The sequence below is a fragment of the Coffea arabica genome, chromosome 8e (assembly GCF_036785885.1).
Source record: "Coffea arabica cultivar ET-39 chromosome 8e, Coffea Arabica ET-39 HiFi, whole genome shotgun sequence".
Classification (NCBI taxonomy): domain Eukaryota; kingdom Viridiplantae; phylum Streptophyta; class Magnoliopsida; order Gentianales; family Rubiaceae; genus Coffea; species Coffea arabica.
In genome coordinates, this window is record NC_092324.1 from 5,057,488 (window position 1) to 5,078,807 (window position 21,320).

The window sequence follows — 21,320 nt, forward strand, 5'->3', positions numbered from 1 at the left end:
TTAAGTCCAGTTGTTTCAACGATAGGGACATTGCAACAACAGCTGCAGTACTCTCCTAGGCCCCAACTATGTACTCCGCTGCACTGTCATACACATGAACATTTGTTACAGTTGAAATCCAAGATGGAAATGATGAACCTTTGAAGCCTTCTATATTTAGAAATTGAAGGTTGGGGCAGGGTTTCAGGGCTTCGAGCAATTCCTCATCGTTGTATTGTTGAAACATTCTTTCGGAATCCCATTCCAAATACAACTCGCAGAGACTCTGTTTTTTAATTAAGCAAGCTTCCTCTGCATCCTTTTTGTCTTCAATCCTCTCAAGCTGCTTAATTGATAGCTCTCCTCTAAGTATATTTAAGTCTCGCAACTCACTTGGTCGGAAGCCTTTTTTACCACCCAGGACGACCATACTCAACGTACGAAGGCAAGTCAACCTCCCAATTCCACTTGGCATGCGAGTCAATCTCCAGCAGTCCTGTAGACAAAGATGTCTAAGATTTCTAAGGAACCTCATGCCTTTGGGTAGACTTTGAAGTTTAACACAATCATTTAGGTTTAAAATTTGCAAATTCCACAAGTCACAAATTGAATTGGGTAGTTCAACAATGTCAGATCCTGAAAGATTTAGATGCCTTAAATGTTTCAGGTTGCTTACTGCAGGTGGCAACTTCGTAAAGTGTCCTTCCAACCACATTGACCTTACAATGAGCGCCCTCAAGGAACCACATTTTGACAAGAAAGAAGAAAACTGGTCAATGCCTGTGCTTGTAATAGGAAAAGCCATTGTTAGCTGATCATTTGGCATACACAACATCATGGTTCTATTTGACTCTGTTCCACCGTGTTTAGCCTTCATTACGGATTGAGCCAGATCATGGACAAGGTCATGCATCTTAAAAGTGAGAACACGGCCAAACTTATCTTTCATCACGTCTTGGAACAATGATCTGTAATGAAGTTCAGCCAGCACAGCATCACCAACATCTTCCACTTCCATCGTTCCATTAGATGAAATTAATCCATTTGCCATCCACAAATGTATTACCTCTTCCTTTTTAATTTCAGAGCCCTTGGGAAATACTGCACAATATGCAAAGCAACCTCTCAACTCTACCGGAAGATTAAGGTAGCTCAATCTCAACGCAGGCAAGATATGTGTTGTTTCTTGAGGTAAGTTCCAAATTTCACTGCATTTCAAAAAGTTCCATTCGGTTTCTTCTCTCTTAAATCGTAGAAAGCCTCCAAGAGCCTTTGCAGCCAGTGGAACACCACCACATTTTTGCACAATCTCTTTTCCAATGGCTATAAGGTTAGGAAATTCTTCTGCCTCGTGACGACCAAATGCCCGTTGCCTAAACAGTGACCAACACTGATTGTCTGACAAGCTCGACAGATAATGTGTCTGTAATGTGCCCATTATTGTGGCAACCTTCTCCATACGAGTTGTCGTGACAATAAAACTACCTCTTGATCCACATTCCAGAACAGATTTCAGGTTCTCCCATTCCTCTCGATTCTCATTCCAGACATCATCCAGTACAACCAAGTATCTTTTCCCTCTCAACAGCTCTTGAAGATTTCTTTGGAGAGGATCCAAGCCTAGGGCTTCAGCAGAAGTCCCTTTTGCAGACTCAATTAAGGCTTTTATTATCCTCTTCACATCAAAATCCTCTGAAACCCAAACCCAGAGTTTTAGCTCAAAATGCTCAATTACGCGCTTATCATGGAAGACCAATTGTGCAAGTGTTGTCTTTCCAAGGCCTCCAACACCCACTATAGGGAGTACCGATACATTTTGGTTATTGCTAACTTGATTCACCAATATTCCTACAATCTTATCTTTTTCCTCGTCCCTTCCAATGACTTGTTCAGGTTCATTTAGCAAGGAACCAGTCTCACGTGTTGCAGTGGAATCAACCAGAAAGTGGTTGCTCCCACGCTTTTGATCACTTAATCCAAGCTTTATTCTCTCATCAGCAACTGCATCAAATTTTCCAATGATTTTCTTCATCCTTGCTCCAAGCCTGTGCCGAAACCATATGTTTGATGTTGCTGGAAGACAATGGAATACATTGCAACATATGTTGTTGCACTTCGGTTCTCTCGAGACTTCGGTTGCATAATCATCTAATATGTCATCGACTTCATAAGCAATAAGATTGAGCTTCTGCAGCCAAAGTTGAATTGCCTTGTCAGTAAACTGCTTCTGCTCGGCATCTTCAATCACTGCTTTGGTTGTTGATAGCAAGCTTGAAAGCTTTTGTATCTCTGTTTCAATACCACAAAGCAATCCAAGCTCCTCCTGGATTGGAGAATTCAGAAATTTTACCAGACTTTCCAAGAACGCTTCCATCAAGTGTGACCTGAAAATTACGGATGATGAAAGGGAAGTGAACTTTAATTAAGTTCCTAGGGGCAAGAGAGGGATGTCAAAAAGAAAAGGACAAAATTTTTTTTGTACAAGTAAATGTAGCAAAGCTCGATATCATCAAATGCAGAACGAAATGTTTTGAACCTTATGATAAAATAAAATAAAAAGGTTCTCATATTAGACAGCCTGTTGTTATTTTGGAAAGTATTAGACACCCATCGGTCACCTGGCATATCAATCCAAAAAAAAATACAAATGGTTGCGAAACACAAAAAAAAAAAAAAAAACTGGTGAAAGATAAACTAAAATTAATCAAAATCTGAAGAGATACGAAAATTCTATGGTCCTTTCAGGCGATTATTCCCACAATCTTTGTCCCTAAGAGATGATTAGTGATTCAGATTATGAATTTTTGAAAATATTACAATCTAAGGGTACAAAACAATTATTATTTCACCATCCAATGGTGAATTTAATTTGAGGGTATAACCAAAAGGAATCTTAAAGTCTGCCGAAAAGATGACCAATTACCAATACCTTCATCAAGTTTAAATATTTAAATATTTTACCCTACTTATTTCTTTCATGAAATATATCATTCAAAATAACTATATACAAAGAAACACCCGTAATGTACAATGCACATGCTTCCAAACTGGTGTATTAGAACATGAATAACAGGAAGCCAAATTGCAGCCCTAAAGGTTATTTGGCAGCAAATAACAAATTCTGACAAAGAGAAAAGAAATTCAGCACTTACTTTTGAATGAATGAGTACTCTAGCGATAGCGATAGGTGATCTGTAGAATTTTCCAAAACAAATCCCTTCATATGGTGAAGCTACGATTTAAAAAGAAAAACTTTAAGTTTAAGAAAAAGAAACAAAATTCAGCACTTACTTGAGAGAAAATGAAACCTCTTGCAATAGCTGGTGATCTAATGAACATACAAAAAATTCCCAGTATATCGTGCACCTACTCACTCAAAATTAAGTATGAGGAGAAAACAACATTCAGAGAAAGATGATGATTTCAACCAAAATACAAACCATAAGTGCAAGACTTTTTTCAATAGAGATAACAGACAAAGTAGTCGTAGTGGTCGGTAAGGCGTCACTATTTGTTATTATTGAATAAAAAGAAGTAGAGTGAAATTGCTTATGAGTTTCCTGGCCTTGTTGTAGGACAATAATTGAACTTGTTGACTTATAGACTGAATTTTTCCAAGCAATGGAATAAGAAAGTAGATTGAAATTACTACATGACTACAAGGTACTTAAAGTACATTTTACTTTGAACCCTTACATAGTAGATATATTCCACTCAATTTTTAAACTTTATTTTTAGATGCTTTACCTCTTAAAGTTTAAAATACATCGCACTTTGGTTTTGCACACTTTACTTTTTAAAATATAAAATCCATCCTACGAAAGTACCAAAACTAATGAAATAGTAAGCAAGTGATACTCAAATTTTAGGAATTAAAACTACAAGATAAATTTCATACTTTAGGGATAGAATGTCAACAGTTAAAATTTAAAAACTAAGAGTAGGGTGGATTTTATATTTTGGGGGTAAAGTATTCTAAACTAAATTTTAATGACTAAAGTGAGAGCATGTTAAAAATTCAAGGGTAAATAGTAATGAATCTGTGAAATTTCCTGTTTGACCTTCTAGTTCCATATTTGTTTATGGTGGGTTTATTGACACTTTGGCCCTCTGAACTAAGAGGGCAGTCGTACTCTACCCCTTCAATCTCAAAAATATATAGTTTAGCCCCATGAAGACTAGTCAAAATTAGAAATACTAAAAAAAAGTGAGTGTAATGACATTATTACCCCTTTATTCATGAACTTATCTATAACTAACAATCATTTCCTTTCATTGCTAAAGGATTTACATCTTTTCTATCATATCAATTATACAAAAATATCAACTAAAAAGAGTTAAAAATAGTTGGTATTTAGTTTATATCCTTGAAATTTTTTTCATTAGATTAATGTTCACTTTTATATATGTTTTATTCAATTTATTAGATATTAAGTCAAATAAAATGGATGCATAACACAATACTAAAAATAAAAGGTAATGTTATTTGCATTCCCACTATCCTATTTCATCTTGATGAGATCATATTATCCCTACTCTAATTCCTACCCCATCTTGTATTCACATGCAAGAAAGTTCGACACAATTGTTGTTTGTGTCCAGAAGGTATAAAAAATTAACTTTTGCTTCTCTTTTTCTAAATCTACATAACTGTTATTTTATTTATTTTTCATGTTATTATTTCAATTTCAATTTTGCAGATTTCAATTTTTTTAAATTTGAGGTTTCATTGCATCATTTGGATACTAGATGCTATTATGCTTTTGTTGAAATATACTAGAAAGTTTCACTCCCTCTATGGTGGCTATATGAGTTATTCTTAGTAGACTTTTTGAAGTATTAGTGTCATATTTATGAGACATTATAGTTATACTCAGTTTCTAATCATCTTTGATGCCCAGGATTTTTTATTTTTATTTATTTTTTTAGGTTTGATGTTTGGAATTTGTTCATATTATATTGCTAGATTGATCTTTGTCATCATATAATTTCATGAAGTTTTGTAGAAAAATACATAATACATATTAGCGATAATTTTAAATTAGCCATTTTAATGTGTAATGGAATAATTAATTGGTTTTAGAATGTAAGAGAAAATCTAGTAAACTCATAGGCAAAGAGATGAAATTAGGCAGAGGGTAATATGGTGTCATCAAAATGAAAATGGAATAATGGGAGTGTAAATAACATATGAGGAGTGCCAATAACATTACCCAAAATAAATGCAATTGGCGAAATTTCAAAAAACAGGGGTAATACTAAACTCATTATTTTAAAGATTTTTTTTTATTATTTTAATTTATTTAAAAATTTATGCTAATATTATTTTCATTTATCAAATTAGTCAAATTAGTCCAATATTAAATTCTTAATCAAATTTGCTAAAAATATTTGGCATGCCTTAGTTTAAACTTAAAGAAGGAAAATAGAGATTTAATCAAAATTTATTTTTTAAAAAAGAAAATGCAATAATAGTAAACTATAAATATATCAACAAAAAATGAAAATAGTATTAGCTTAACAGTTCATATAAACTAAAATAATAAAAAAACTAATTTCAAACAAAAACTAAGTTTAGTATTACCTCTTTTTAAAAAAAATTGGTAATTATTTTTGTTTTAATATTGTGTTATTTATCCATTTTGTTTGACTTAAAGTATAATAAATTGAACAATCCATATATAAAAGTGAATAAAATTTTAAGGATATAAATAATCTTGCGCTTGAATCTAATAAGCTCTTCTTCAAGCCACCTAATATAATCTACTATTCACAAATTTTACAATTTAAATTTTTTAAAAAACCAATTTAATCTTATCAAGTTAAATCAAATGAGTGTAATTCTTTATAGATTCAATAACAGGAAAGACTGTCATTGTCCAGTTTTTGGAAAATGAGTAAGATATACCTAGGGGAAAATGAGTAAGATGTACCTAGGGCAGTTTTTTAAATCACATCTTTTTATACTTGTGAAAGGAACACTTATGGGTGCAAAATGTTCCCACAAGAAAGTACAAAGGTGGTATTGTTCCATCTCATATTTTCTCGCAATTTTACCTAAGTCTTGTTTGATAACTTAGTTCAGCACTTAAATATAACGGATTCAAATCTTAACATATTCAAACCGTTTGATAACCAAAAATTGAACATTTGAATTAATTAAGTAGCACTGAATTTTTCAGGCAAAACTTGCTCCCAAATTTAAGTAATAAACTATTTACTTATCACTGAATGTGATATATTCTTAAATATATTAGATTTAATATTTTATAATTCAATAACTTAATGAATTCAGATTTCAAATTTCAGATTTCAAATTTCAAATTTCAGTTTTCAGATTTCAATTTTATCAAACGCACCGCTAATATTAATCGTAGAAGAAGGGCAAAACTAGAGGTGGCAAACCAACCCAGTTAACTAAATTTACCCATACCTGCCCATGAATAGATGGATATGAGTATCTTAAATTTTTGTGTATGGATATAAATGGGTTACCTAATAATACCCATTTAATGGGTAACCCATCAAACCCAATTAACTCATTTAGAATTTTCTTACCCCAAGTCTCTTCTTTTGCCCCACCCATTTTTTTTTTTCAAATTTTTCATTTTGTCATGATGTTAACTACTTTTGTTTCATTATTATTATTATTTGTTTCTCTTATCTTATTATTTTATTTTCTCTTAGTTTGTTAACTTGCTCATTTTTCAGCATTACCAATTTATGATAAATTTTAGCCTCTTTTCTTATCTTTCTAAAATGAAATTTTAAATTTATATATGAAAAAGTGTTTGGGGTTCAAAATTTTTGGATTAAGTTTTTATATTAACTTTTATAGTACTTAGTTCAAAATTTTATATTCTTATTATTCAATTATTAAATAATATGCAATTTTGTGATATAGAGTATAAATGAAAAAAAATTAGTAATTAGGCTTATTGAACATTATAAGTAAATATTTAAAACTAATGATGGGTACAAAGAGTGGTATAAATTGATAACTTAGTTTGCAAAAATGAATTTAAATGAGTTTACAAAAAGTTAAAATAAATGGGTTATAAATGAGTAATTGAGTTACCTAATTCATTTTTTGACATATCTATTTATACCCATATAATTAAATGGATATAAATGGATTGACTCATTTATACCTATTACCCATTTTACCCAACCCAAACCCGTCCAAGTCACCCATTTTGACACCTCTATGCAAAATCATGGACTTGCGGATCCCGCAGGTTTAGCTTAGAATCTTCTTCTGCAATTAGAAATTGATTTGCAGTCCCCATTTGTTAGCATGAAGAAATGGTTCCTGCACTATTTATCAGTTCTAGTGCTCTCTCTCTCGCCAAACTACACGGTTTCCAGAGTAATTCCCTCAGTTAAATGTTAAATCCAAACTTCCATTTTCCTTCATTCCCTCCCTTTTAACGGATCCAAGCTCAAAACTTCTGTAATTAGTTATGACAATAGAAAGTGCGGATGCATGACGTGCTGCATTGCATCACGAAGCACGAGATATTGGGCCTTTAGTTTTTAAGTGTATATGCTCTTTTCTTTAGTAATGTATAGCTTAAATCAGCTAAAAGACACTAGACTAAAGAAAGCTCCACTATTCAAGGGGAGTTTTCACAGCCTAATGACTGATTGGTCACCACATGCCCAACTCCAGTCCCCACATAGATTGTTTCCCAGAATCCTTCCTCAGACAATTTAACTCGTGCACTGTGCGACTTTTGAAAGCTGTAAATCTGAAGTAAGGAACACCTGAATAAAGACAAACATACGAAGGCATAAAGCAAGCAGTGGGAGTGCGGGACAGCTATTAAAGTTTAAGGGCATAGATTAGACAAAACACATGTAAAGAGAGCTAGGGATAAACGCATAAAGAAGATAGCATCTACCTGCATCAACATTCATTAGTCATTATTAAATTGATAGCTTGCTTTCAGTAATTTCATACGAATATGCTATTTGTTTAACATTTGATACAGTTGCACGGACAAATATAATACTGGACGCAAAACTGGAGAAGTTACTCCATTATTAAAGTAGAGAAAGGAATAAAATCCATGAGAAAAAATATTGGAGACCTAATCTAGAAGAAGAATAGACATCCAAGAAAAAAAGCTGTTGGTAATTTCATAAGCAAGGGATAAAATCATGTTTTGTGATGATCACATGACCAAGTATATATAACCAGCCAAAACACAGATGGGCAGAGCAAATTCGTGCCGTATCATATTACTCTCACATACTATATTATTTCTTAATACTATATCACATAGCTGATTTGAATGGCAGATGCAATTCTATCTTTTACTGTAGAAAGCATTGGCAAACTATTGATTGAAGAAGCAAATTTTCTGCAAGGTGTCAATGAGCAAGTTAGGTTACTCCATGAAGATCTGAAATAGATGGAATGGTTCTTAAAGTATGCAGATACAGAGCAGAGTGTAAGGGAGAGAGTCCAAACATGGGTTGCAGAATTTAAAGCTATTGCTTATGAAGCCAATGATTTGGTTGAAGATTATGCATTCAGAGTTTCGTCCCAAGATTCTACAAGTTTCCTTGAAAGGTATGCTTGCATCTTCAACGAATGCTATACACGTCATAATCTGGGGTCAGAGATTCAAAGTCTCAGAAATAGGATCTCTAGCCTTACCCACGGTTTTGCTGAGTATGGTATAACTACTATTATGGAACAACAAGCACCAAGTTCCACGCAACAAAAGTCAAGGCGGACGTACTCCTTTGTGGCTGACGATGATTTCATTGGATTGGAGACTGATGTGGAGATTTTATTCAAGTGTTTGCTCGATGAAGGTCAAGTTGGCTCCCAGAAAGTCATTTCAATTTATGGAATGGGAGGTTTGGGTAAGACGACTCTGGCTAGAAGAGTATATCATGATCCTAGGTTGAGGAAGTACTTCAGTGGTTTTGCATGGGTTTGTGTGTCACAACAATGGCAAGCAATAGATCTTTTGCAAGAAATGCTGGTTGAACTTATCCCTGACACTGAGCGAAGAACACTAACAATGAATAGCACAGAGCAGGAGTTGGGAACAAAGCTTCGCCAGGTCTTGCAGCAGAGAAGATGCTTGATTGTTCTTGATGACATTTGGTCAATAGAGGCTTGGGATTCCATAAAACACGCTTTCCCGATGACAGAGAAAGGAAGCAAAATACTGCTAACAACTCGTAAAAGGGACATGGCACTACACATTGATCCAGATGGTTACCACCATGAGCCTCCATTGCTAAACGAGGATGAAAGTTGGGAGCTGCTCCGCAAAAAGGCATTAGGAAATAGAAGTGACGAAGGCACGTATGTGTATTTCTTTTCCTTTTTTTTTTTTTTTCATTTTTGTTCACAATTTACATTATAAGTTTTATGGACAGGCCTTAACTGTACATGACAAAGAACTAGCCATGCACTGGATAAGCTCAATTGCATATCTTCTCATTAAGCCTACATCTTCACGAACATGAATTAGCTTGCATAGTTTCCATCTTTTTTTTCAAAAGCAAAAAACTTTTTCTTTTGTTGATCAACAGAAGAGAAGTTTTACAAAGGAAGGAACTTCCTACTACATCAATCACCGCTGTATAATCTATGCTATACAAATTCTATACATGTCAGGATAACTAATCAAGATAACAGGTTAATCCATGAGGCATGCCTGATCTAAACCCCCGTTCCATCATCAATTCCAGATTCTCCTTAATACAGAATTTCCATCTTATACTCTTTATGTTTAAATGGAAATGTAAAATACACTTGGTTACCATTTTTCTGGTTCATCTTTTTGTCTCCTAAGAGATGTACACGTCCAGTATTTATTCATTTATTTATTTTTATTTTATTTGTTTTCAAATGGGACTGTAAAGTCTTGCGAGGAAGAACAGAGTAAGGGGAGGGTTTTATAGTCAGTTTTAAGTAACGCTCTGTACACAAATTCAATTGAGTTAAATCTTGAGGGCCACTGTCAGTTATTCTAACTAATATGCACTTTTAGATATTCTTAGTGAGCTCTTAACGTGTTAATAAAGGTGGACTGGAATGAAAACTATTTAGAACTATACTCAAATGTTATCTTCTGCAGTTGGTTCTATTAGTTTAGGTAACATATCGAATTTGCTAAAAGTAGTCACCATACCATGATTTTTGGGTAGAGGCAAAGTTATAACTTATGTTTTGAAACTCAGATTGGCTAGCAACTTGGTTGAAGTAAGAGGTCAAGAGTTAATGGGTTTTACTCATCAGACCAATATCCAATACCTGGATAATATCATTCCGATGACATAAATATGCATCAATTTTTTATATATAAATAATATAGAAAATTGACTATAAATACATTAGTTATATTCATTTTCACCCTTATACTCCTTCTCTATCAAATTCATTTAAATTAGTTATATTCCTTATCCATCAAATTTGTAAAAGATCACTAAATTGCTAATTCAACAAATGTCCAATCAACAACAATTACTTAATAAGAATTTTCAACATAAAAAATCAAGTTTTGAATTAATTTGTTAATGTTTCCAAAGTTCAAATACACATCGATGAGCCTAAATTGTTTAAAGTGGATAATAAGTCTTCAACAAATGAAGGCTTATTTGCAAAGAATACAAAAACTAAAACTGCACAATGAAATTATGAGAAAATTTGGGAACGTACTTATAATTATTCAAAACATCAGGGTCAGAACAAAGTACTAAAATATTTTTACACTTAAGAGGCAATATCTTGCTCAACTTCGTCTTCTTCAACATTCATCATCACCAACATGACGCGAAGTTCCAGGCTTGCTCTGCATCTTTTCCATTTTTTTTTTTATTTTTTGACGATTTTCCCTTTCTTGTTGTTTCCTTCCTTCAAATTGGCACCCTTCAACCTTTCTTTAATTTCATTCTTTTTTACTTTTTTTTTTATTTTCCCTACTTTTTATTTAGATCTATAGATCTTAGAAAAAGACATTCATAGATATAAAGTTCCATTATTTTTCTTCCTCTCTTGCTATTTGTTTGGAAGTTTTTCCTTGTGGTTTCAAATGTGTCATTGATTGTTGGGGAAATAAAATTAGGGCTTTAGAGATGAAGGGAATTTGGGATAAAACAAGAGAAATTAGTCACTTAAAAAAAAGAATGGTAACAAAAAAATGAATAAAACACGACTTTTTACCAATTTTTACGGTTTTCGGTTAAATCCAAATTTTGATGGAGTTTTTGCTAAGTATTTTTCTGAGTAGACTTAGACCAAATGCCTAATCTATTCCCAATTCAACTATTCGAAATTGCCGATCTAGTTCGAGTTTTAAAACACAAGTTACAAGTAATAGTGAAAAGTTATTTTACGACTATAAGTTTAAAAACTATGAACTATATATCATTTTTCTCAATATCTTTTTCATTTAATCCAACATCTAGCAAATCATATCAACTGGATATGGTATAAATTGGGTACTAGTGTTGGTCTTCTCCACACTTACAGGATAGTACACAAATAGTTTATTACGTAATACATGAATATGCAGACCCACTCATATATAATTGTATTACTCAATTTTCAATTTTCAGGTCCGGGATGTGCTTAATTTTGTGCCATTCCTCTCCTCCCCTTTTACACTGTCGTCCCAGTCGGTAGCAGCGAAATATAGTCAAATGTTGGAGTGTCGTCATCTTTTGAATGCTGGATGGAAGTGTTTCAAGCGGACAATATTTTAGTGTCAGGTCTTGAAGAGAAGTGAGGTGGTCTCCAAACCAGTCTGGCAATGAAGTTAGATTGAAAAAACTCTCCAGCTCCAGTTTTTGTAGTGCAGCAAAATGTTTGACTTCCTCTGGCAGAGCTGTCGCGTGTGACCCATTGATGCATAGATGAGTCAGGGATTTGAGGGCTTTAGTCCCCATTGAGAGACTCACCAAATTATAGCATCGGACCAAATGGAGTTCCTGCAAAGAAGCAAGGCCTCGCAATCCTTCTTCTGGCAGAGACTCCAGCTCGGGACAGTGCTTGATGGTCAATTCCTTCAAAGCCGTGAGATTGGAGATTGAAGCCCATGCCATGTTCGGGCAGCTGTCGACGCATAACTCCTTTAGGGACAGCATACGTGGCAATGGCAATGTCAACATTGGGCAATCCTTAAAGGACAAGGATTGAAGTTGAGAGAATACCTCTGGAGTACCTTGGACTTCTCTTCCTAACATTCCTTTTAGGTTGGGCATGTTCTCTAACTCCAGCTGTTTCAACGATGGGGACATTGCAGCAGCAGCGGCAGTACTCTCTTGGACCCCAACTATGTACTCCGCTGCACTCTCGTGCACAACAACTTCTGTTACAGTTGAAATCCAAGATGGAAATGATGAACCGTTGAAGCCTAGGACACGTAGCAGTTGAAGGTTGGGCCGGGGTTTGAGGGCTTCGAGCACTTCCTCATCATTGTACCGTTGAATCGTTCTTTCGGAATCCCAATACAAATTCAACCCGTGGAGACTCTGTTTTTTAATTAAGCAAGCTTCTTCTGCATCCTTTTTGTCTTCAATCCTCTCAAGGTGCATAATTGTTAGCCCTCCTCTAAGCATATTTAAGTCTCGCAACTTACTTAGTCGGAAGCCTTTCTTGCCACTCAGGACGACCATACCCAACGTCCGCAGGCAAGTCAACTTCCCAATTCCACTTGGCATGTGAGTCAAACTCCAACACCCATGTAGACAAAGATGTCGAAGATTTCTGAGGAATCTCATGCCCTTGGGTAGACTCAGAAGAATGAGAGAATCATTTAGGTTCAAAATTTGCAAATTCCACAAGTCACAAATTGAATTGGGTAGTTCAACAATTAAAGATCTTGAAAGATCTAGATGCCTTAAATGTTTCAGTTTGCTTATTGCATGTGACAACTTCGTAAACTCTTCTTGGGTAGACTCCATTGACTTTACCATGAGAGCCCTCAGGGAGCCACATTTTGACAAGAAAGAAGAGTACTGGTCAATGCCTGTGATTGTAATAGGAAAAGCCACTGTTAGCTGATCATCTGGCATACCTAATATCATGGTTCTATTTGACTCTGTTCCACCGTGTTTAGCCTTCATTACTGATCGAGCCAGATCATGGACAAGGTCATGCATCTTAAAAGTGAGGGCATTGCCAAATTCATCTTCCTTTACTGCTTGGAATAGTGATCTATAATATAGTTCAGTCAGCACAACAACACCAACATCTTCCACTTCCATTGTTTCATTAGATGAAAGCAATCCATTTGCCATCCACAAATGTATTACCTCTTCTATTTCAAATTCATAGCCCTTGGGAAATGCTGCACAATATGCAAAGCAACCTCTCAACTCTACCGGAAGATTAAGGTAGCTCAATCTCAACGCGGGCAAGATATGTGTTGTATCTTGAGGTAAGTTCCAAATTTCACTGCATTTCACGGAGTTCCATTCATTTTCTTGCCTTTTAAATCGTAGAAAGCCTCCAAGAGCCTTTGCAGCCAGAGGAACACCACCACATTTTTTCACAATCTCTTTTCCGATAGCTACAAGGTTAGGATATTCTTCAGCCTCTTGACGGCCAAATGCCCGTTGCCTAAACAGTGACCAACACTGATTCTCTGACAAACTCGACAGATAATATGTTTGTAATGTGCCCATTATTGTGGCAACCTTCTCCATGCGAGTCGTCATGATGATTGAACTACCTCTTAATCCGCATTCCAGAACAGATTTCAGTTTCTCCCATTCCTCTAGATTCTCATTCCAGACATCATCCAGTACAACCAAGTATCTTTTCCCTCTCAACAACTCTTGAAGTTTTCTTTGCAGAGGATCCAATTCTAATTCTTCAACAGGAGTCCCTCGTATTGAATTAATTAAGGCTTTTATAATCCTCTTCACATTGAAATCCTCTGAGACCCAAATCCAGAGTTTTGGCTCAAAATGCTTGGCTATGCGCTCATCATTAAACACCAATTGGGCAAGTGTTGTCTTTCCAAGGCCTCCAACACCCACTATAGGGAGCACTGATACATTTTGATTATCTCTGACTTGATTCACCAATATTTTCACAATCTCGTCTTTCGCCTCGTCCCTTCCAAGGACTAGATCAGGTTCCTTTAGCAAGGAACCAGTCTCACGTGTTCCAGTAGAATCAACCTGAAAGTGGTTGCTCCCACGCTTCTGATCAATCAAACCAAGCTTTATCCGCTCATCAGCTATTGCATTAAATTTTTCAAGGATCTCCTTCATCCTTGTCCCAATCCTGTGACGAAACACTAAGTTTCCTGCTATAGGGTAACACATCAAACTAAAACAACCAGAATTTTTGTACTTGACTCTTGAGGCTTCAGCTGCGTAATCATCCAATACATCATCGATTTCATAGGCAACACCATTGAGCTCCTGAAACCAGAGTTGTATTGCCTTGTCTGTGAATTGCTTCTGCTCAGCATCTTCAAGGACTGCCTTGATGGTGGAGAGCAAGCGTGCAAGCTTTTCCATGTCAGTTGCAACACCACAAAGCAATCCACTCTCCTTCTGGATCATGGAATTCAAAGTATCGACGAGAATTCCCACAAATGCTTCCATCACGTGTGACCTGAAACTCACAGTTCAAGAAAGTTAAATCAATGTTAATAAAGTTATTAGAGATTTATAACTTGATAGACCCAATAGAAAATGAAAAATTGGAACATAATTATAAGCAAAAGTTTCTGTTACTAGGAAACGAAGAAAACATATCTTCTACATTAACATGAAAACATCATTCGGATTCATTTTAGGCAGCCAGTCAATGACCACCAAGAATACTTATCGATTAATCAAAGAAATATTTTCAGAATAATTGGTGGACATGCATGGTTACAAACTCGAGGAACATGTTAACAAAATACATACATAAGGTGGAAGATCATGCATGGAGCTTAGTCATTGAATCATGAGCCATGGAAGATAATTTAAAAAAACCGATTAAAATGAAGTATTGTCCCTATTCCAAAACCAAATTATCAAGAATGTTATGAAAAAAAATTGGGACAATCCTGGTGAATGAATTTTAGGAAGAGTTCAAAGCATACGATATAGAGTCCCAGGAAAATGGAATCTTTGGATGTTTCAACCCTAAAGCCTAAAGTGAGATAGGAGCACACACAAAGGCGATGACCTTTATTCATTTGCAGGGTTTTATAAGCCCGAGGTTTTCACAAGGAAAAATGGAGATTACTATTTGTAGGAAATGCTTTCAAACACCATTTTTATCTCGAGTAAAATTTTTTGGGTAAATGACTTCCAATTGTCCCTCAACTTTTACCAATGATTTTATCTAGTCTTTCAACTTGTATAAGTGTTTATTGGTTTATTGAGTTCCTCAACTTATAAATTAAGTTATGAATACTCCATCCAAGCTAAATCTCATTATGGTAATATTTACTTTCCCACTGAGGTTCAATTTAATGTCTATTTTCCTACTCTAATCTTAAATATAAAACATATCTGTCCTTTTTAATAGTTTCAGTTAAGTATCTAATAGTTGACTTATTTGAATAATTTAATATGTGTTGAAAATTCTGAATTTGGTTTAATTCGTCCCAAAAACTGAATCTAATCAAGACAATTTTCATTCTATTAGACTAAGATTCATTTTAATGTAAGTTTGGCTCCTCCCAAGTTAACTTATAAAGTAGTCAAATTTGCCATTTTAATGGTTTCCATAAATATTGAGTTGTTGACTAGTTTGGTTACTAGCGGCGAGGGGAGGGTTCTTAGAATCTTAACGACTACCAGATTTAGAATTCAAATTTTGTACCTAGCAGCTGGGGGTGGAAAGGTTTTTTTTTTTTTTTTTTTTGGTGAAAGGGGTGGAAAGGGTGTGGAGTGGGATGCAAGAGTTAACCAAAAGAAAAGAAAAAACTAGTTTAACTAAAAAAACTGATAACAATCTCCTTTAACAAATTTTGTCTGAGCATATTAATTCCAATCTACTGTTATGCACATTATCATTCTAATTTGGGGCTAAATGATATATTTAGATTCTAATGACATGATTAGCCAAGATAGGGTACTTAAAAAAGAAGCACACAAAGAAGAAGAAGAAAAAAAAATCAAAACAAGATATTGGGATTTTTATTTATGGGTATCTTTTTTGTAATCTTTTCATTGTTAAACGTTATGTTCTTTTCTACAATAACAACTATACAAAAACATTAAATAGTTAAATAAATCTCTATTATTTATTTTGCATATAATCTTTTCTTATTCTTGTTGGATTAATGTTTCTCTTTAGATTATTTTAGGTTTATTAGAATTTAAGCAGAAAAATAATGATGATGACATTGTAACAGGACTAAATAAGTTAGCAAAATTTGTAACATAAGGCGATGCTAACTTCTCATGTGTTGAAGAGTAATTTTTCAATTTTTTTAGTATATGTAAATCGTTAGAAATATTGTGAGTGTGTTTGGACAACAAAATTATTTCAAATAATATTTTGCTTGTATCACAAACACAATTTTCAATTAATTTTTTACTTTTTAAACTACTTTTATATTTCACATGCATCACTTCTCTCAAAAAGTGCTATAGCAATTTTTTTCCATATATTATTTCAAATATTCTCCTATTTAAACACACTCAAATTATTTTTTTGTTAGTCAAATTATTTGGTTATTAAATACTTAAACTATTAAGTATCATACAATAAAGTAAAGGATTAATTTTATATACACTGACAATGCATGAACTATCATCGTTAGATTAATGACACATATGCAAAAGTTGGATTTTAAATTCAAATTTTGCATAGTTGTTATTTATCCAACACTGAAATAGTTGATTTTAGACAATGATAAGCAAAATAAAAATCAAACCTTAAGAGCAAAATGAATATTACCAAAATTGGATTTGATTTGGAGCGACCAATTGAAACCAAATTTATAAGTTGAAGGACTTGATAGGTGCAACAAAATTATGGCTGAAAGTTGAGAGCCTAGCTTTTTAAAGAAGTTGTAATTTTTTGGCAACAAAGGGAACATCATGCAGCAAACAAATTAAATGTTTTTTTTTTGAGAAATTTAAAAATCAATACACACCTAAATTAGGGATATAGAACTTTCTTTTTACACTTAATAACTTAAAAAATATTTTCATTGGACATGCCACCCAAAATATTACTTTATGCGTAACTAGAAGCTATAAACTCATAGAACTAAGCCAGAGACGAATTCAATATCTGTCAAGATCAAAGAGCAAAGCGGAAACTATATGCATAACTATACAAGAAAAAGTGGAAGCAAAATTCCAGCCCAAAATTTATTTGACGACAAAGGAATTATTAGCAGAAGATATTTGGAGAACAAAATAGTGGAAGCTATATTTCAACCAAAATTTTATTTGATATAAAAGTTAAAAGAGCATGAGAACTTACTCCAGAAAGTTTAAATACTCTGGCAACAGCTCTGATAAATGTGTTGAAACTCCCCGTATGTTGGAAAGCTATGTACTCAAAATTTTGAATTTAAGCAAAAGAGAATATTAGGACGAAGATGATAATTTCCGCAAAAGAAAGAAGCAAATTAACAAGTAGAAGAGATGAAGATTTCGACAAAGATAATAATTTCAACCAAAGAAAGAAGCAAATTAATAATAGCAAAAACTTTTGCAGTTATGGTGGAATATACAGGAGAAAGTAACAGTGGTGGGTAAGGAATCACTAATTTTATTGATTTTTATTCACTACCTTTATTGATTTGTGTAGTATATTGTTATAAATATTATTATTCTATTGTGGGGCTAATCGATTTATTTGGATTCAAATGACAGGTGTAGCAAAAAAAGGTACCTTAAAAAGAAGCGAACAAATTAAGAAGAAGATGAAGAAAGATCTAGGAATTTTTGTTTACTTTAATCTTTTTACAATATTTTGTTTTCACATTTTATCATCTTTTCTATAGTATTGACTTAAAAAAAATGTTAAATTGCTAAAAGAAAATTCTTTTAGTTTATTTCTGTACTAGTTTTCATTATTCTTGTTAGATTAATGTTACTTTTAGATTTACTAGTTTAGGTTTATCAGGCTTTAATAGAATAATAATGATGATGGCATACTAATAACAAAAAACAAAGGTAGCAAAATTTATAAGCATAAGGTAATGCTAAGCTTGTGATGTACTAGAGAGTAATTTTTTTACCTTATGTAAATTTTTACAAGAATAGTGTTATTTTTTTGTTACTCAACCTGGTCAACCATAAAATACTTAACCAAAAAACTATTCAATATGGTTATACTTTATTTTCAAGCTTTGAGAAGGAAAATATACCTGAAATCAAATGAACGTTACCACGCTTCGATTTGGCTTGGAGGGAATCATATGAACAATTTGGAAACAAATTTATAAGTTAGGGGACCTGATAGACAATTTTAAAAGCTAAGAGATCAAATAGAAAAATCACTGGTAAAAGTTGAGGAACAAATTGAAGCCATTCCCTAGTTTTTAAGAGACATCTCCAAAAATTAGTGTACAAACCATCTTTTTGGTGACAAAGGCGACATCATGTAGCAAACAACTGAAATGGATTTTCTCTTCTCGGAAATTTCAAAATCAGTGCAGACCTAAATTAAGAATATGGAACTTTCTTTTTGCACTCAACAACTTTTTTAAAAAAAAAATTGTTAATGGAAGTGTTACTCGAAGTACGTCTTATGCCCAACTGCAGGCTACTGAACCATCAGACAAAGCTAGAGATGAATTTGACACCCGTCAAGATCAAAGCGCAAAGTGCAAAATATATGCATAATAAAACAAGAAAAGCTGGAATTAGCTGAAGAAATGTTCAAAAAAAAAAAAACAGTAGAAGCTATACTGCAACCAAACAATTATTTGATCAACTAGTTAAAAGCACTTGAGCACTTACTTGAGAGGGAATGAATACTCCTGCGAGGCGACAACAGATGCGACAAATATGTAGAAATTCCTTGTATATTGTAAAGCTACGTTCTGAAAACTTTGAATTTAAGCAGAAGAAAATATTTAGATGAATTGAACCAAAGAAAGAAGCTAATTTATATTGGCGAAACCTTTTGCAATGTTGGTGGTCCAGTATACAGGAGAAAGTACTAGTAATAGGTAAGGAATCACTACTTATATTGATAAGAAAGCAAAGCTAAGTTCTTGCATTTACTTTCCAGTTGTGTAGTGCACAAGTATTGAACATTACGTAAAATCACGCTAACTCTTAGAAGTCTCACAAGTTTTTTTTTTTATTTTTTTGAAGGAAGAAATCTCAAAAGTTACAAGCAAAGGATTTGTGACACTCTCCTACAATCTTAACTTGGAATCATTAGGTCCAAATTTTGGCCCACACAACCCTAGATTCTTTTCTTTCTTTTTCAGCCTAAGTGTGAGTAAAAATTGATTCAGTTCATAACGTTAAGACGTTTCGTATAAAAAAAAAAAAATTCAAAACCCCCTCTAACAATTATTCCATGATAGGTAATTCTTTTCAATCTCGTGAAATATCTAACCATCTTAGTTTCAGAACGATATAACTTCTCCTTCTCCATAGCTTTCGACCATTATAGGAGACATGTTTTGCTTAAGAGATTCTCCTATTCTTTCCTACAAAACAAAATAAATTCTTCTTCAGAGAATTTTTTTTCCCTTTCCAGAGAAGTTGGATTCACGAGGGAGTTCTAAGACACTAATTAGTTGGATTTTGTCCTCCTAAATTTATTTAATCATCATGCCTTGATTTCATGTTTCTAGTCCTTCGGTCATATTTGGCGGTTAGGTCCTTTATGGAAGTAAAAGGATATAATAAATGTGTACATTCATAAATATTTATAAAAGAAATGAAAAATCCCTCACCACAAGCAATCACCCGCAAAGCCTTTAACCGGCTAATGATGCTCATGCACAACTGACACATATGCATTAGAATTGCGAGTTGAGGTTTCAAGGTGGAGGATTAATATTGGTCTTTGTATATCTTCATCCAGTTGCTGCAGCAAAATTTTTTTTGGCGAAGTGGATTTAGATTTAGAAAAAGTAATTAATTCTGCGACACTAGCTCATCATTATTCTTTCATTATTTTGCTTTCCTCTATTCATTGAATAAATCTATTAGCCCTTATATTTAGTTTATAAATAGAGGAGGTAAAATGAGCGGGATGGGCGGGATTTGCTTGGGTTTGAGATGGAACCGAGTCATATGGGTTTGGGCCCAACCTTACCCATATGTGTTTTGAGACTAATTTGAGTGGGATCACTTTGGGATGGGTTTAGATTGATCCCGCCCAATACCCAAATCTATTTTTTATATTTTTTTCCATTTAATTCATTTTTTTATTTTTTATATAATTTTAATATTTTTTATTTATTAAATTTCTTTTAGTTTTATTAAATAAACATGCAAGTGCTTTATACTCAGGATTCGCACCAAAAATACTAGTAATAGGTAAAGAATCACTACTTATATTGATAAGAAAGCAAAGCTAAGTTTTTGCATTTACTTTCCAGGTTGCGTAGTGCACAAGCATTGAACATTAAGCATTGAACATTACGTAAAATCAAGCTAACTCTTTGAAGTCTCACAAGTTTTTTTTCTTTTTTTTTTTCTAAGGATGAAATCTCACAAGTTACAAGCAAAGGACTTGTGACATTCTCCTACAATCTTAACTTGGAATGATTAGGATTTGAAGGAAGAAGTCTCACAAGTTACAAGCAAAGGATTTGTGACATTTGAAGGAAGAGGTCTCACAAGTTACAAGTAAAGGTTTTGTGACATTCTCCTACAATCTTAACTTGGAATCATTAGGTCCAAATTTTGGCCCACATGACACTGGATTCTTTTCTTTCTTTTTCAGAACAAGTGTGAGTAAAAATTAATTCAGTTGATAATGTTAAGACGTTTCGTATAAACAAATATATATTCGAAACCCCCTCCAACAATTATTCCATGATAGATAATTCCTTTCAATGTCGTGAAATATCTAACCATCCTAATTTCAGAATGATATAACTTCTTCTTCTCCATAGCTTTGCACCATTATAGGAAACATGTTTTGCTTAAGAGATTCTACTATTCTTTCTTACAAAACAAATAAATTCTTCTTCAGAGAATTTTTTTCCCTTTTCAGAGAAGTTGGATTCACGAGGGAGGTCTAAGACATTAATTAGTTGTATTTTGTCCTCCTAAATTTATTTAATCATCATGTCTTGATTTCATGTTTCTAGTCCTTCGGTCACATTTAGCAGTTAGGTCCCTTGTTTTTCAGATATAATTAAAAGGATATAATACATGTGTACATTCACCCGCAAAGCCTTTAACCGGCGAATCATGCGCAT

General features: G+C 33.7%; 3 protein-coding genes across 3 annotated transcripts; 1 reads left to right on the top strand and 2 right to left on the bottom strand.

Moving 5' to 3' along the window:
- Positions 1-55: 55 nt before the first annotated feature.
- On the bottom strand, positions 56-2,353 carry LOC113704432 (disease resistance protein RGA2-like). The gene has a single exon (XM_027226335.1). The coding sequence runs from the start codon at positions 2,351-2,353 to the stop codon at positions 56-58; it is 2,298 nt and encodes a 765-aa protein (XP_027082136.1).
- Positions 2,354-8,396: 6,043 nt separating this feature from the next.
- LOC140012623 (putative disease resistance protein At1g50180) lies at positions 8,397-9,471 on the top strand. The gene is made up of 2 exons (XM_072060896.1): positions 8,397-9,278; positions 9,382-9,471. Exons 1-2 carry the CDS (start codon positions 8,397-8,399, stop codon positions 9,469-9,471), a joined length of 972 nt encoding a protein of 323 aa, XP_071916997.1.
- A 1,948-nt stretch (positions 9,472-11,419) lies between these two features.
- LOC113702998 (disease resistance protein RGA2-like) lies at positions 11,420-18,484 on the bottom strand. The gene is made up of 3 exons (XM_027224204.2): positions 18,294-18,484; positions 17,402-17,469; positions 11,420-14,578 (listed from the first exon to the last, which is right to left on the bottom strand). Exon 3 carries the CDS (start codon positions 14,566-14,568, stop codon positions 11,548-11,550), a length of 3,021 nt encoding a protein of 1,006 aa, XP_027080005.2. The 5' UTR covers positions 14,569-14,578; positions 17,402-17,469; positions 18,294-18,484; the 3' UTR covers positions 11,420-11,547.
- Between the last annotated feature and the right edge of the window lie 2,836 nt (positions 18,485-21,320).